General features: G+C 35.9%; 1 protein-coding gene across 2 annotated transcripts in view; it reads left to right on the top strand.

Moving 5' to 3' along the window:
* The window catches only part of COMMD10 (COMM domain containing 10), a 65,150-nt gene that overhangs the window by 23,221 nt on the left and 25,014 nt on the right, over window positions 1-16,915 (top strand). The window contains exon 6 of one of the 2 annotated variants that reach the window (XM_070938721.1): window positions 15,819-15,909. The exons of the other annotated variant lie outside the window; for it this stretch is intronic. Within the exon in view, the coding sequence (XP_070794822.1) occupies window positions 15,819-15,839 (21 nt within the window). The 3' untranslated portion in view covers window positions 15,840-15,909. Of the gene's footprint in view, window positions 1-15,818; window positions 15,910-16,915 lie in introns of those variants that run through there. 2 annotated transcript variants of the gene reach the window in all.

The following is a 16,915-nucleotide window of genomic DNA, read 5'->3' as shown; positions in this document are numbered from 1 at the left end:
GAGGGTGCCTATGATATGGAACGCCTGACAACATCTTCTTTATTGATCTTTATGTAAGACAGTAAAGATACTGTTTTATTTTTAGTTGCTTTACTTTTAAAAGTAGTTACAGTACTTTGGAAAGGCTGAGGTTCTGATTGGATGGCCATATTTATTTATTTAAATATTTAGATAATATTTATAAGTGTCTATTTTTTATAATAATTTTTCTTCAGGTTTAAAAATACAGAGGTATAAAATTAATCTAAAATGAGAAATATATAAAACTAAGGCAAAGTATAAGAACCGAGGGGGCGCAGTACTGCAGCTACTTCAGCTGATTGCTAGTTCAGTAGATCAGCGGATCAAATCTCACCGGCTCAAGGTTGACTCAGCCTTCCATCCTTCTGAGGTGGGTAAAATGAGGACTCAGATTGTTTGGGGCAATATGCTATTTAGTATACTGTCTTTAGTGTAAGCCGCCCCGAGTCCTCGGAGAGTGGGCGGCATAGAAATATGAATAATAAATAAGTAAGTAAGTAAGTAAGTAAGTAAGTAAGTAAGTAAGTAAGTAAGTAAAAATACAGAGAGAAAAAGAAAAAAGGAAAGAGGGAAAATATATTAAAGAAAAATATAGAAAGAAATGACTTCCCTTTCCATCAAGACAAGTACAAACATTTTCAGTAACTTAACACCTGCTTTAATATTTCAGCCAGTAATCTTTTCATTCCATATCTCATCTTTTATCTATTAGCAAATAAGAGAGGCTCATCATTCAGTGTTATTCAGCAAAAATCCATTAAGAGTTATCAGAAAGTATATATTAACTTCAAATAAGTAAAATAATTACATACTTCTTTCCATTACAGTTTCTTGTCACTTTTGCAAAGATACAAAGAACATTTTCTCCCATGTCTTATATCTTAAAATATTTTAAAACATTCATAAGGCTTTAGATGAAAGTGCTATAGAAATATATAGTAGCAATCATCAGAACTTATACCGTGTTTCTCTGAAAATAAAACCTATCCCAAAAATAAGACATAGTTAAGAGCCCGCCCACTCTCCCACTGTCTGTTTTTGTTTGCCTGCGGCCACAACCATCATGAGGCAGACGGCCACGCGGCACATCCGGCAGGCTGGATCGCGTGCCTTCCTCCCCCGTGCCAGATTGCTTCATCTTTAGAAGGGGAAAGCTGGCATGACCACGGCTGGAAAACCGGGGAGAGACGCGGGATGCGAGGTGGGAGCCAGCAGGTCAGCTCCCCACCAGGTTGCAACAGGAGATAGAGGGAGGCAGGTGCCCAAAGGGCATTGCCCTTTGCACCTCAGATAAACTGCAGCATGCTGTGGAGAGCAAGGATGACGCAGGATGAATGGGTGACAGGTATGCACACAGACTACGCTGTGGCTGTGGTGGCACTTTGGTGCGTGGCCGGCCAGGATGGCTCTGCTACTCCTGCAGCAGAAAAGAGGCAAGGAACGCACTTGAGATTCCAAAGCTCTGTCCGTTTCTGGGCCAAAATGCCAACTCAAGGAGAGGGGATTGATTTTTCTGCAGATGGTTTCAGAAGGATGCACTGAATCCATTTAGGACAGCAAATTGCTGCAGCATTGCCACTATACAATCAGGCGAGGCATGGGGCAGGGGCATGCATTCCTTGCCTGATACTTCAGTGGCAGCGCTTCAGCAATTTGTTGTCTTGCATGGATTCAGTGCATCCTCCTGAAACAAGCAGAAAAATCAATCCCCTGTCCTTGAGTTGGCATTATGGGGCAGCAATGAACAGAGTCTTAGAGCCTCAAGTGAGTTTCTTGCCTCTATCCCACTGCAGGAATGAATAAGCATGGATGGGCAAAGCTAGAGGAGTGCTGGAAGACGACATAGGACAGTGAGGGTGCAGCGTGCACTGGCCGTGGCATGGCTGTATCCCCACCCTGCCTCCTGCTTCATCCTGTGGTGATGGCACCGGCTTGTCAGATGCTGTGCACAGCTGCCTGTGTGAAAAAAGACCCCCCCCCAAATATTATTTTGGGGCCCAAAAGAAAATAAGACCAGGTCTTATTTTTGGAGAAACATGGTAGTTGATTTCTGAGTAATGAAAAAAACTAAAATATAAGACCAGAGTAATGAAAACAACAGTATAATAGTTCGATAAAATGGGCCAATCCCATATTGCAGCAAGCTGCTATTAGATTTGTTGGAGAAAATGATAAATTTGGAACAAACAAAATATTTGGTTTTTTGTCCTGGAACATGCAGCTCTCAGAATAGTATCTGTGCATCCATTCTGCTTTTCTCCAATTGCTGTTACATGATTGTTGTGAGCTTGATATGGATAACCGTAAACCACCAAATGATTTGTTTATGCTCAGCTTGGCATTATATCTGAATCCACCCCAAGAAAGAAACGGGATTCATACATCACATTAAATTTAAAAAGTACACAAACACGCATGTATGTACTATGTTACGGCCCTGTTTAGAATATTTCATTCTTTTTGTTTCAAATAGTTTATTTTTCTGTTCAATTGAAAGTCTTATTCCAGATAAATTAACAGATTTTTCTTATTAACATTATCATCCTAGTTTGATAACTAAAATTTAAGAATAACAGAAATCTAGCATGGGTTTCTTTTCAAATGAAATCCTGTAATCCATGCAAAAGAATTCATTGTCTCATAAGCAAGCATATAATTACTGGCATTTGTAGGCATTTTCTTTGAAATAATTTTTTTTCAAAAATATACAAAAATGTATATAATAGGAGACTGTTGTAAGAAAAAGAAATATATATACAGAATTTTAAGAGTTGTTTAATGGTTCAATATATGTGATATTCACAACGAGAAGAAAACCTCATTAACTGGAACAGTGAGCATTGATTTCTGCAGAAATATGTGTAAAATGTTCTATTAATCTTATGTTTCTAATGAAAACAATTTGGTGTTTTAATTATTCAGATATTCAATCTGGATATCATCAAAGTGCTATATCAATACACGGTAACTATTCCTTGTTCCTCTACCAAAACACACACATACATACACACAAACAAACAAACAAACAAACACAAATACACACAATCTGGTTGCATCAAATATTATTCATTTCAGGCCAACATTTATCATAATTTCTCCTCAAAGAACAAAGAAATGCAGACACTTCTCATGGTAGATTTAATATGTATATTTTCTTTTCAAGCTCTGATTCTTAATAATGCAATCTCAAATCCTCAACAATTTATATGGCATTGTGATTTATAGTGATAAACAACAAAATGATTTCTTAGTAGTTGCTAGAGCAGTTTGAGAATTTCTGATCCAAATATCAAATCTTAAAATGGTTGCTGGAGTATCAGGTAAAACACTTTGCAATCTGAATAAAGTCCAGATACATGAAGAATATACTTCTTGTATTCTAGAATTCATACATCTCTAGAAACCCTCTTATTTCTTGTACCATTTCAAAACTTTTCTATTTCACTTACCAACTAACTAACTTAGCTTTTTCTTTAGGTGGATGTTCTGGCTTCAAGACTCATGATCTATGTACAGGTCGTACATGAATATATTATACTCATGTCAGCAGTGATAAATTTTTTCCAATCTGCAGCAGATAGCATTTACATGAACTTCTGTTTTCTTTTTTCAAACTGATTAATATGGACTAATATATCCTCATGCATAACCACATTTTCTACAGCAGCAATTTCTTGCATTTTTCATCAACAGGGCAGGTAATCTAAACAGCATGATGTTTAACTTGGGAAATAAGAAAATAAAATACCAACTTAGAGTGAGAAACTATAATGTGTGTCACATAATAGTTTAAACAGAGAAGGTTAAAACTTCACTATCGGCATTTTCTTTCGATTTAGGTCATATGTGAGTGGCACAAAAATTAAAGTTGATCTTGTTTAAAACATTCTGAAGAATAGTATTCTTGTAGAAATAGGAGAAAAACATGTTAAAGTATAAGAAGAATATGGGCAATCCAACTTAATTCAGTCTAATGAATTCAGAGGATAATGAATTCAGAGGATAGTTAAGGACATGGAAAATAATTTATTAAGGTAGGTTGAGGTTTTGCAACAGATTTCTGTGGGAAAAAGTATACATTTTGTAAGCACATGGTAGGCCAGAAAGCATGGTGAACTCTGTGAGGTTATATATGTGTTATATATGAGTTTTTCTGCACAGCCTCCCAAAACTGTGCAAAGAAATCCCAATTCGAAAAGCAAAATTTAGCATTCTTCAAACTCTGCTCTGGGTGTGGCTACTTTCAGTGAAATGACTACTTCCATTAAAGTTGATCTTGAAATTGTGAATTGTGCTTGATGGCTTTAACCCATGGATGTCAAACTCACTGCATCACGTTGATGTCATGTGATGTATCATGATGTTTTTTGCCTTTGAGAAGCTGGGGTGGGCATGGCCTATGTGTGAGGTATCTGGTCTGCGGGCTGCCAGTTTGACACCTCTGCTTTAACCCATGAAAGACAAGCTGAAACATTTTAAAACAATCAGGCTTAGCAGTGCCATCCACAGATGAATCTTAGAAAAGTGGGGGCAACTTTTTTCTTTCTTTCCTTCTCTATGAAGCTAGCTGCCAGCGCCATTGCAGCTGCTTGGAAATGGTGCCCATTCTGGGATAAAACTCAGGAGCTCACATACATTGAGGGGTGAAGTGGCACAATTAGTGGTAGAGGTGGGGTGGTGAACAGGAATAAGACCTGTGGGGCTGGGTCTTGAGGGGAGAGTGGGAGGGAACGGCCCTGCAGTGTCCCCGTCTTTGGTCATAAAGATGAATGATCATGAAGAGGTTGCAGCTGGTGTAAGTTTGAAATAGGGTTGTGTGTAGCTTTTGGAGGATGGGGTCTATCATAACTTTGAATAGATGTTAAGTGGCTGGTTATGCACTTTTCTCCCCCCCCCAAAAAAGGTAAAAATCTGGGTGAGTCTTATACTCCGAATGTAGCCCTGCCCAGCTTCTCAAACAGAGGTTTCAGAGGCTGAAAAAAGCATCAGAAATGAAGCTCCAGAAAAGAAGCCCCCAAATGGAGCTTTCAAAGGTTTTTTTTTCTGAAGCTCTGTTTCAGAGGCTTTCAGAGGCAGAAAAGAATTTTTTTTCTGAAACAGAGTTTCAGAAGTTTCAGAGGCAGAAAAAAAAGCAAGGCACAGAGCTCACAACCAAGGAACCTGTTGCTAAAATTCAGTCTGGGAACAGCTGATTGGGGGTATTCCTGGAGGCCGATCCACCTCCAATCAGCTTTTTTCTTATTTTCCTCCTTCAAAACTAAGGTGCATCTTATACTCTGGTGCGTCTTATACTCCGAAAAATACAGTATTTTGAAATATATTGGGTCTGACGGAGGGAGGGAGGGAGGGAGAGAGAGAGAAAGAGAGACAGATTGGGTTTCATCATTTTGCTCTATGGGATTATTGATGGGATTATGAATAAATGAACAAACATGCGGTGTCTGAGTGTTTCAAAATCATTTTCTGTGATAATTAGGTCAGCGGTAATTTCCTTTCTCAATTGTGTCTAAAAGAGTATAATCTGAAATCATGATCATCCAGAGGGAAGACCTTGGATGCCAGCCTATTCATACAAAATTTCAACTGAAAAGTCATTTACGAGTGATAATCCTGGCAGGAAATATCTATGATTATAACTGCATTATGATCGCAACATTTATTACAGTATTGGACATAAAATTGCTATGTAAACAAAGCAGAATTATGTTGAATTATGTGCTCAGATGAAGTTTGTATCCTGTTGGAATAGTGGGCCATTGTAGCAATGTTTATTTTTTTGAGGCAGTTTTTCCTCCCTAAACATTTCCTTGCCATTCACATTCATGGGAACTTGTTCTGCACTGCTTGAAGTAAATAAGGCCCTTTTGTAAAGCATTTAAGTGATGACATAATGACCACCCAGGTAAAAAATGTACTAAGAGGATAAATTCCATCAGGGGGCTTATTAAAATGTAAAGAGTAGTTTTAATTAAGTTTGATTGTAAGCTAAACATGTTTTTTTTTAAGGAAACAAGATACCTTTGTATTTCTTTATCTTTTTCTCTTAATTGTGGTTTCAGATTCTAATTCAAAAGGAATTTTAAAAAAAGCTATCCCCAAGATATGGTTTTGAAACTTTAAGAAGGCATATTTAAGCATTTTTTTAGCATTATACATTGTAAATACAGGACTCTTATTAGATCACTACTTGGCTTCTTAATTAAACTTCCCATTTAAAACAATTGATCTTGTCCTTATCAGCTGTGACTTTTCAGACTGAAAACCGGTAATGAATTGAATTGTATCTGTGGAAATCTGAGATAGATTACAAATTGAGGACTATGTGGCTGATCTCTGAGTAGAAAGTTATACCCAGTGATGTTTTAGTTCCCCTAAATCCCAATCTCATAAAATAATTGTTTTGTCTCCAATGTTTAATTATGTACTGATTTGTTCATCCAAGGTCAGGTTCAACTTGGTGCTTTATGATAGGAGTAATGGCCAGTTGTGTCTGAAGTGTTTGGTAAAAGAAGTCAAGATGCTGGCTGTAGTGCTGCAATTAATAATCTAGTTCAGTTTTTCACTTTAAAAAAAAACATTGTCAGCTTTTCTAATATTGTTCTCTTTTATTAATTATTCATTAGGTATGTATATCAACTCCCCCCCCCCCAGGAAATGTAAATAAATTAGCACAAGTAAAATCTTTTTCCTTGAAGCATTAAAGCAGCTGCATTCTTTGATTTTTTTCTGTGGCTCCTTCTAAGCCCGTTGTTGGTTGTTGGTGCACGCATACCTAACCACTTCCATTTCTGACAAGCCCAACATGTTGTGACATTAATACAAAGACAGCTAGGGATAGGCTTGAAGCAGTCACCCAAGCATTCCAAAAGATACAGTTGCTTTAATGTCTCTGGATTAATTTGTGCTAACAATCTTTGTGAAGCACCTTTTTGGATTCTTTTCATGGTCCTATTACATAGTGTTCAAATAGCGTTTCTCTAGTACTTTTCACAACAATAACTTACAAATGTAGGTTAGGTTAGGAGATAGTGACTGGCCAATTTTACCCAGTGATCTTCCATGAATGACATTGGAATCCAGTCTGCATCTTTCCAATCATACGCTAACATCTTAAGAACAGCTCCATGTATTTAATCAATCATTGACAATTTGTTTTAATACTTCTGTTTTTCAGTCCATATTATTTTAGGAGCAACTATGTTGTGATCAATATTTTTTTTATTAATGTTAATCATTAATATTTAATAGTATTGCAAGTTGGATCATATGCAAATTGATCTTCATGATCTGTGGGCGAACTCATTTCCAGAAAGAAGGATGACAGAGAGACTTCATGTAAAAAACAGATGGCTTGTTTACATGACCTGAACATTTGCTTTACATGTTCAGCTTTAAATCTTGAACTGGAAAAGATGATGATGATGATGGGTCAACTCTATTAAAAAAAAACCAATTTGTATTTCAATTCCATGATTAGAAAGGGAATTATATTTCAGTAATTATTATTACATTCCTAAACTAAGTTTCTTTCTATTTAAAGAATTTGTTAAGATGCACAATTTTGTTGAAAACATTCAGATTCTTGAGAGATGCAATGATGTTATATAATTCTTCAGAAACATTAACCATCAGGACAGGATTCCAACTGTGTCCTCTAGCACTTAACACCTATTGCTTTTTTAGAGAATACATGTTGCTATATTATTAAATTGACACATTTGTAAAAATTATTCTTTCATTTCAGTTAATATAAAACTCCGCCTATAGATTTCAATGTTAATAGCCTAGAAAAGAGCCATTTTCAATTCTATACTATGTGAAGAGGAGCTTTAAATGCCTTTGTCAATTATCCTGCATTGGACATGATGCAAGGCAATTGTCATGAGAAAATGCTTAAATATGCATTGTATCATGAGAATGTGCTTAGAAATGAATCATAGTCGTTTATTAACAGAGTTGTATGATTGTGGCTTTATGTTAATTACCTTGATAATACAAGTATAAATAGTATAAAAAATACTATTTAAAAGAAGGGTTCAGCTTTCTAGACTAGACTTGTTAGTACTATTACTTTGCCCTTCTTACTTTAAAATTGGACAACATCAATGTTCCCCTCTTTTTTCTGGAATTGTCTTTGAAGACTACTTAAAATCTTTAATTGGTGCAAATTCAGCTCTGTATTTTGGCAGGCAAGAGCTATTAAAGCAAGTGCTGCAGCAGTGCTACATCAATATTATGGGTATTTCATTGATTGCCACGTTTGGGTAAAATTAAAAATGTTGGTTTTTACCTATAAAACCTTATTCTCTGCTCCATTGAGTGGTTGTCTGTCAAATCATTGTTGACTCTTAGGAACCATGTAGATAATCTCCATGATGTTTATTGAATTCCTGTACTGTGTTGCATTAAATTTGTATTGCTTTATAACAGAGTGAAGGAAATGATTGCAAAAATAAAGGAATTGTGCCTCATTTGAAAAAAAGAGTAAAATTAAAAACACATGCAATTCTGCATATTATTTAGGTAACAAGCACTGTGAAAAACATCATTATAAGGATGTGTGGAACTCTTTGTAAATTAGAGCCACAGTTAGAGTTGTGTAGTGATTAGAGGAATTCTCCAAAAGTTTTTCCCACCTTCAAATATGTGGATTCTGGTGATTTGTGGGTTCCAGAATTCTTCAGAAACAAATAGGTCATTCTGGGACAAAGTCTACATATCTGCAGGGCATGCAGATGGGGAAAGCTCAGTTATTAGGGTGTTGAAATAGAGAAGGAAAGATGCAAATTAATTTTTTTAACTTGGCCAGGAAGCCACTGACCTCTATTTCTCAGTTTCAACTATCTCAAACAGCTGTTATGAAAGGAGAAAGTTCAACCTTGAACTTTCGAAGGAAAGTTAAAAAATACGTATAAGCTAAAGCTTTTCTTCAATATCAAATGGGTTAGCATGTTAAGTCAGTATCATATTGGTCATTATGTAAGGATATATTTCAGTGTCTGATTTGTAATGGTAGAGATTTTACAACTTTGGCTTTTTAGTTTTGTTTTAAAATGTCCTTCTGAACCTTTTCTAATTGAATTGCTCATCAGTGCCAATTTCTGAGAGTCATGTTGGAATAACTAACCTTCTCCAACCAGGGACATCAGTACTTGCATATTGTTCAAATAAGACATTATGTCTGGTCAACATTATTTATAATACTGAAGATAGTTTTTCACTCTAATAATTTCAGCCAAAGTAGGGCATTCAATAAATGTCAGTAAGGCAGAAAAATAAAGTTAAATGTCACTTGAAAGAGCCATCTATGCATAAATTTGTGAGGTACTCTAAAAGCTTTTATAGGTAACATGGCTAAAAATCTTTTTATTCCATTGGTTTTTAATGATGGATGAATGAATGATTGCATTAAATAATCTAGAGGTTTATTTTGTTGCCTACTTGCTTGTATTCAGAAACTTAATAATTATGAATACTGGAAGCAAAGGGGTGTTTGTCTTTTTAAAAAGGTAACTAAATTTGCAAAAGTCTCCAGGTAGGTTATCATAATTCTTACTGGTTTATTAAATGCAACGCAATATAAATTGCTGAAGGTTTTGTTTTTGTTTTTGAATTCTTTCTGTATAAAGTCTAAAGACAGTTTCACACTGTCATCTCTGAATTTGTGCCATGTTTATCCTTGTCATAATGTAAAAAAGTTTGGCTTTATTTCAATATGTGCATATTTAATCAAATCTTGGGTATAGGTTTTTAAACAAACACTTGATACTTGAACTCCATCTCTTCTTTATACATATTTATTTGGAAAAAATAACAAAGTATTTCTAGTAAAGAAAAATGTTGCTTTTTAGAAAATACATTGCTGTAAGTAGAAAATGTATGATCGAGGTTGGCAATAATTTCATTTGCAGATAACCTTTACTTACTAGCTTGCATGAGGAGAGCTGAAAGGGAATTATGTTTGTTATGAATCCAAGGTCCCTCTTTCAGATCCTTTGATTGAATGCATGAAAGTTGGCAAGAGTAAGGATCAGAAAGAGGAAAGTACCAGAGAAAGGCTGCCATCAAATTAATAGATGTCTATAGTTTTCTATGCATAGACTATGGTTTTTTATTTAGAATCTAGGACTAGGACCATAATTTGGCATTTTAGATAGTATTTTAGCATTCACTAGTATTAAAAACGTGTGCTGTTCAGGTTTTTGATAAACATTTTAATCAGCTTTTAGGTATCTAAACACAGAATCTAGGAATTGTTCAAACAAAACTACTCCTTTTCCATTGCTGTACCGTATTTCGCCTTAGTTATAGGTAACAAAATTTGAAATCCAAGATTTGAAGTTTGTAATATTTGCAGAGCACCTTATTTGATTAAGATGCAATAATTCAATGTATAGAAAGTGATAGGGAGAGGAATTACTGCCAACACATTTGTTTTGGGAGGATGAGAGCATGTTTTTTATTTATTTGATTTCTTCCCCTGCCACTTTGTTACTTTATAAGTTAAGCGTTATTTTATTTTTTAATTAATAATTATAACATAAATATTAAATACTTTATGTTTATATTTTATGTATATATTTATTAAATAAAATTTTATTTATAAAATGCGTTATAAATTATAAAATAAATAATTAAATATTTATTACCTATCTATATTTTATATTTAAAATATAAAAATTATTGTATAAGTTAAACGTTGTAAATGTTAGGAGAATCCCACTGTTACTGCCACCAGTTTGTTGAGGGAAGCCATCCATTCCTATTTCTGACCTCTTGCCTCTTTAAGTCTTTGTTGACACCATTTTCTCTTTATTGGGCGGGGGGGGGGGGGCAAAATAATTAAGAAATGTACTTTATTTATCCTGGATAGTATGTTACTGAATGTGGGAATAAGATTTTCTCAATTACAAACATTTTTTAAATGATTCAGGACAAAAAAATTATAACAAAACACAGACCAATGACATTTGAATAAGTTTGATTATTACCCCTTTTCTCTTTCTAACTTGGTATTCAGGCCTGTTCGTTCATAGTAGAGTCTTGTAGCTCCCAGATGTCTTGATTAGATGCTTATGAAGACAAAGATTCTTTTAGCAGAAACTCAAGCAAAAATAGCGTGTTCCACCAGAGATGCTGTGTAACAGATTGGGTACCGTATAGCGCAAGATATATATGGCTATGTATTTTGTTAATGTTTATGCAAAATAACCTATTACCGATCGAAGGCTTAATGTATTTCTATATTAAGGAGCCATTACAATGTAAAACAAGTCTCTTGAGAACAGCTTTCTAAATATGCCTGATTGGAATAAATGCATGAGAGATGCAAAAGTGTTACATCTGTGTTCTTGGATTGTTTCCACTTTTAATTAGTCTCCTTTAAAAATCTCTACTTACCCATAATTTAGAATGGAGTGCCTATCAAGCGATTAGTTTGGCTAGGTTCACACATCACAAGCCATGATTTATTTTAAATGTGGTTTGCTGAACAAGTCATAGTTGCATGGTCTGCATAAAATTAAGCTATAATTTAACTTTAAATTATAACAGCAAGGCTGGATTCGTATATCATACTAAGGCAAAAAAAATAAAATAAAGAATTTTGCCTCCTAATGTTTTAAAATTCATACTTTAGAAAAGTTATCTTTTCAGCAACAGGTGCAGAAGATCAGATAATGGTGGTATATTTTATAATTTTGGATAACTTAAATATTTTAAGCATTTCCACATTTTTTATACTTTGCTGAATGCACAGATAAACATGCATGTTTTTTAAATAATTGCTACTTTCTATTGACTGTCATGTAGTAAAGTAAGCACATAGCTGTTGGAATAATGATGGCTGTACAACAGTACATACAAAGCATTATTTAAATGTTGCTTTGGGCACAGTTGCAAAGAAACATTTTAGTCTAGCACAAGGACATACCCTCATCCAGTAGGATTTCAAAATCGATCCTCCCTTGCCCCAATAGTCCTTTTTTTTGTTTTCATTTCAAGCATTTTTTTTTTTTTTTTTTTGCTGATTGAAATGAGGGACAACTGTTTACTAAACAGTTTTGGGCGCATGGAAGTATTTGGATAGATAATTAGATCTTTGCTACCCTGTTTCCCTGAAAATAAGACATCCCCTGATAATAAGCCCAATCGGGCTTTTGAGTGCATGCGCTAAAATAAGCCTCCCCCTGAAAATAAGCCCCCCCCAAAATATTTAAACACAGAGCTGGAAATCAGGTAAGACAGCAAGAGGAGCCCCATCTTGCTCCACGCGCCCCAAAAAGCGCCAAGTGCTTATTTCGGGGTTCAAAAAAATATAAGACAGGTTCTTATTGTTGGGGAAACACGGTGTTATGTAGAATAAAATAGAGCTTATTTTGTCTTAAAAGAATTGTTGATCTTTGCTGTCAAATAATTACATTTCTAACTCTTTCTTAAAGAAAACAAAGAAGGAAAATGTTTTGAAACCAAAGAATTGGTTTCAGTTGAAATAAATTCATGATGCCATATGTTGGTATGTGTGGTGCCTATAATATTTTGAAACTTGAAAGCCAAGAAGATACAGTATAATAGCTATGCACAGGAGCCCAAGCAAGCTGCAATAAGATAAAGACGCTGTTGAATTGAGCTTGAGTTATGATGATTACCTCCATGCAGGTTTTTGACAACCTGTCAGAAATGGTTGTTATTCCCGTTGGTGATTTTTTTTGTGGGTTTTTTAGTTCAACCAATTACCTTAGCACTCACATTCAAATCCTAACCTGAGCTGACTCTGCTTGGCTCAGAGATCCACCAAAATTAGCTGGGTGCTGCCCTTTGTTGAAGTGAAAGCCATTGAGACTAAGTAAATGGTTAATAAAAATAAAAGTTATAATTCAAAATTATTAGCCCCTAGCACTTCTAACTTAACATATTGCAATTTGAGCTTCAGTGTGAAATATTAGGCTTAAGGAAAATCAAAACATATTATTTCTTTTTAGACTGAGGTCCTAAATGGATTTATTTGAAAATAAATCTTACTATATCTGTGTGCTATACTGTTAAATTCTTAGGCTAGGAACTAGGAAATTCGTTCTCTATCGTTAGGTTAGCTACTGTTAACTCACTGAGGTTTATCTAAATTATTACAAATAAAAACATGTAAGCACAGTGGTTTATGCTCCTGGAACAAAGTTGGAAAATGCCACTGAGTGTCTTTGTGTGTGTGTGTATATATCTGATATATCCATATATATATATTTCTTTTCTTTTCTTTTTGTAGGTCTTTATGTGTATTTCTCTTTAGCCAGGTTCTTCCTATGTAAACCAAGATTTTTATGCAGCCCTAGTTCAGTGGATTGGGATTTCACTGAACTAGGCTGCATAAAAATCTTGGTTTATGTAGGAAGAACCTGGCTAAAGAGAAATACATATATATATATGTATTTCCCATTGGGAGACTAAGGAGACTCCCTGGGCAGCAGGGAGCTTGCTGGCTGCTGGAGAAAAAAAGCCTAGAAACTAGTGGATTGGGATTTCACTGAACTAGGGCTGCATAAAAATCTTGGTTTACGTAGGAAGAACCTGGCTAAAGAGAAATACACATAAAGACCTACGAAAAGAAAAGAAATATATATACATGTATATGTATATGTATATGTATATGTATATGTATATGTATATGTATATGTAATGTGTATGTATATGTATATGTAATGTGTATGTGTATGTAATGTGTATGTGTATGTGTATGTATATGTACATATACATATACATATACATATACATATACATACATACATACATACATACATATATATATATATATATATATATATATTCATATTCATGCAGGCATGTGTGTGTATATCCATATGTGTGTATGTATTTATATAATGTTTGTGCGCACGCACACACACACACACACACACACACACACACACACACACAATGTGAATCTAGGCCAGTGATGGCTAACCTTTTTGCTATCGCGTGCCAAAAGCGGGGGTAGTGGGGGGGGGATTGCATGCGCGCGTGCCCACACCCATAATTCAATGCGCCCTGTCCCTCCACGCATGCATGCCTGATCCTCCCGCTTTCCCCCAGCTTTTGGCACGCGATGGCACGGTGGGCCCAATAGGCCCATTTTTTGCCCTCCCCAGGCTCTAGAGCTTTTCTAGCAGCTGGGGAAGGCAAAAACAGCCTCCCTCCCCCCCCGGAGGCCCTCCGGAGGCCTGGAAACAACCCGTTTCCTGACTTCCAGTGGGCCCAGAAGACCCGAAAATCAGCTGGCCAGAGGTAGGGCAACGCTTGCATGCCCACAGATATGGCTCCGTATGCCACCTGTGGCACCCGTGCCATAGGTTCGCCATCACGGATCTAGGCTATATCAGATGCTCTTGCTAAAATCAATCCTGCATCTATCTAGTCCAGTCATTGCTAAATGCAGTTTTAATTATTCCTAATCAACTGGCATTATGAAAAAAATAACAAATAGATTAAAATAACCTTTCCACATATTTTAAATGCTATGCTATCAGGAACATAACTTTAAAAGAGGAGATAATCTTTGTAGGATAGTGACATTGAGATTGATCCATTCCCATTTTTCCATTTGCTGCAAGTGGGCCAGGGCTGGGGATGGCTCCTACTGGCTAGAGGAGAGTCTGCATGGAGCCTGCGAGGCGGAAATGAGTGCAGCAGGGTTGGGATGGTTGTTGCAGTGTGGGGAAGGCTGCAAGTGACTTATCAGAGTGACTTGCAACTTTCCCTGTCAGCTTCCCCACTGAGTTTGCTTGTGGGAAACTGGCAGGAAAGGTTGCAAATGGTGATCATGTAAGCACGGGATGCTGCATTCATTATAAGTGCAACCTGATTGCCAAGACCCTGATCACAATCACATGACTAGGGAGATGCTGGGATGGCCAGAACTTTGAGAAATGGTCATAAGTACCACATGTTCAGCACCTTCCTAACTTTTGAACAGTTGCTGAATGAGTGGCTGTTGAACAAGGACTATCTGTACCACCATCCTGCTCCTGTCAAAGATAATCTAAAAGTGTGACCAATGTTATTTCAGTGCCATACCCAGGCCTGAAAAGGGCCAGATAACCTATTTCAATCAATATCATCTGAAACTGTTGTACAATCATCTTCTCCACAAACGTTCCTAAAACGGGAATGTTGGATACTGTACAAAAATTGTCCAGTATGATTGAGTCTTGTGGTTGGTCTAATAATGGCTTCTTGAGAACAGGGCTGACCAACACTTCTTTAAGGGACAATGGAACAAGTCCCTCTCTTTAAGAAGAATTTACCATTGCCAAAAACCAACCACACAGGAAGTCTTCATCAGCCAGGAGGGGCATGGATTTAAGCAGGTGGCCAAGCTCACAGTCACAAGCTCCAAGTCCACTTCCTTCAGGTCCAAAGAGTTCAAATTCATTTTTTTAAACATATATCTGTTTATCCCCAAATAACCTTAGAGGAAATTATGCCACACTGGCAAAGGAAGGAACTGATAAATCTGTAATAAAACAGTAATAAATACAAAATTTCCCCCCATGTGTGTTTCATAATAGATTCACATGTAAGTAAAAATGTTTTTACAAATATTCTTCAATATCTCTTAACCATTAAGGGATCTGCAATGGGAAGTTTAAAAATGCTGCATCCTGCTGAGCAGCTAGCGATTACTATACTTTGTACTTATTTCTTGGTTGGGTGACTTCTAATTGACAAATCTATGAAAACAGGAAAAGCATGTCTTTAAGCTATACAGCAACTTGGCATACATTTTTAAATCTCCTTTTTTTCAGGATGTGCTTCCTAGGTCCTAGAGAAAGAGAGAGAAGATGACCTGATTTGATGAGAGCCAGTTTGGTCTTGGCGTTAAGGCACCAGGCTGGGAAGCAGGAGCCATGAGAATCAGTTGAGTGACTTTGGTCCAGTCACACTCTCTCAGCCCAACTCCCCTTCATAAGATTATTGTTGTGGGAAAATAGGGGATGTGTTGAATACGTTCTCTGCCTTGAGTTAATAAAAGCAGAATACAAAATAAATGTTTTGGTCACCCTGAGATTCTAATAATGACAAGCACATTGATAATACGATGATGAGCCAATATCACTTGGTTTTGAATAATGTTAGAGATCATAGACTTATTAAATTACAGTTGGTATGGAATCTAGCTTTATGCTAGATTTGTTTGGTCCTATTCTCCCTTGCGCTGCTAAGAGAGTCCATTGAATGGGCTTATCCTCTTGTCATTGGCCAAAGACTGAGTTAAAATTTGCATAACACACCTCCCCTTCCGGTTAGGCTCCAGTTCATTAACTCAGTCTGGCCTGACTGCACTTTTGTTCCATTTGGCTCCTTCAATGGACTCTCTCTTTGGATAATTTCTATTTAATTATTGCTGTTCCTGGCTATTCTGCTATTTTGCTGGGTTTGCTATTGTCTGGACCGACAGTTGGTATGGAATCTAGCTTTATGCTAGATTTGTTTGGTCCTATTTTATGCAACTTTTTTTTTTTGAAGAACCAATGGCACTCTGTTCCTTTTGAAGTTAGTAGTAGTTCAAAAGGGGCATTGCGTTAAAGATATGTACATAAAACATTTCAATATGTGTAACGGTTTATTTAATATTCTGATTAAATCAATTAAATCAGATCAGCTAAACTTACTAATATTAGTACCTTGAAATATCTCACTAAATAGTATAAAAATTGAAAAGAAAGATAACATTTGCTTAAGGAACTGAGGGAGAAATGTCATAACTTTTGTCAATATTATTTTGTAAAAACAAATATTATATTGCTTCCATTTTGTATTTTCCTGAAGGCATAGGTAGAAGGGTTTTACATGTGGAGTATTAAATGTTTAATGTCTATGTTTTTTTAAAAAAAATACCTTT

This window comes from Pituophis catenifer, unplaced genomic scaffold, assembly GCF_029215685.1.
Source record: "Pituophis catenifer annectens isolate HBS135680 unplaced genomic scaffold, rPitCat1.0.hap2 SCAF_2, whole genome shotgun sequence".
NCBI classification, from domain to species: Eukaryota; Metazoa; Chordata; class Lepidosauria; order Squamata; family Colubridae; genus Pituophis; species Pituophis catenifer.
This window is presented reverse-complemented; position numbering and strand designations above follow the sequence as displayed.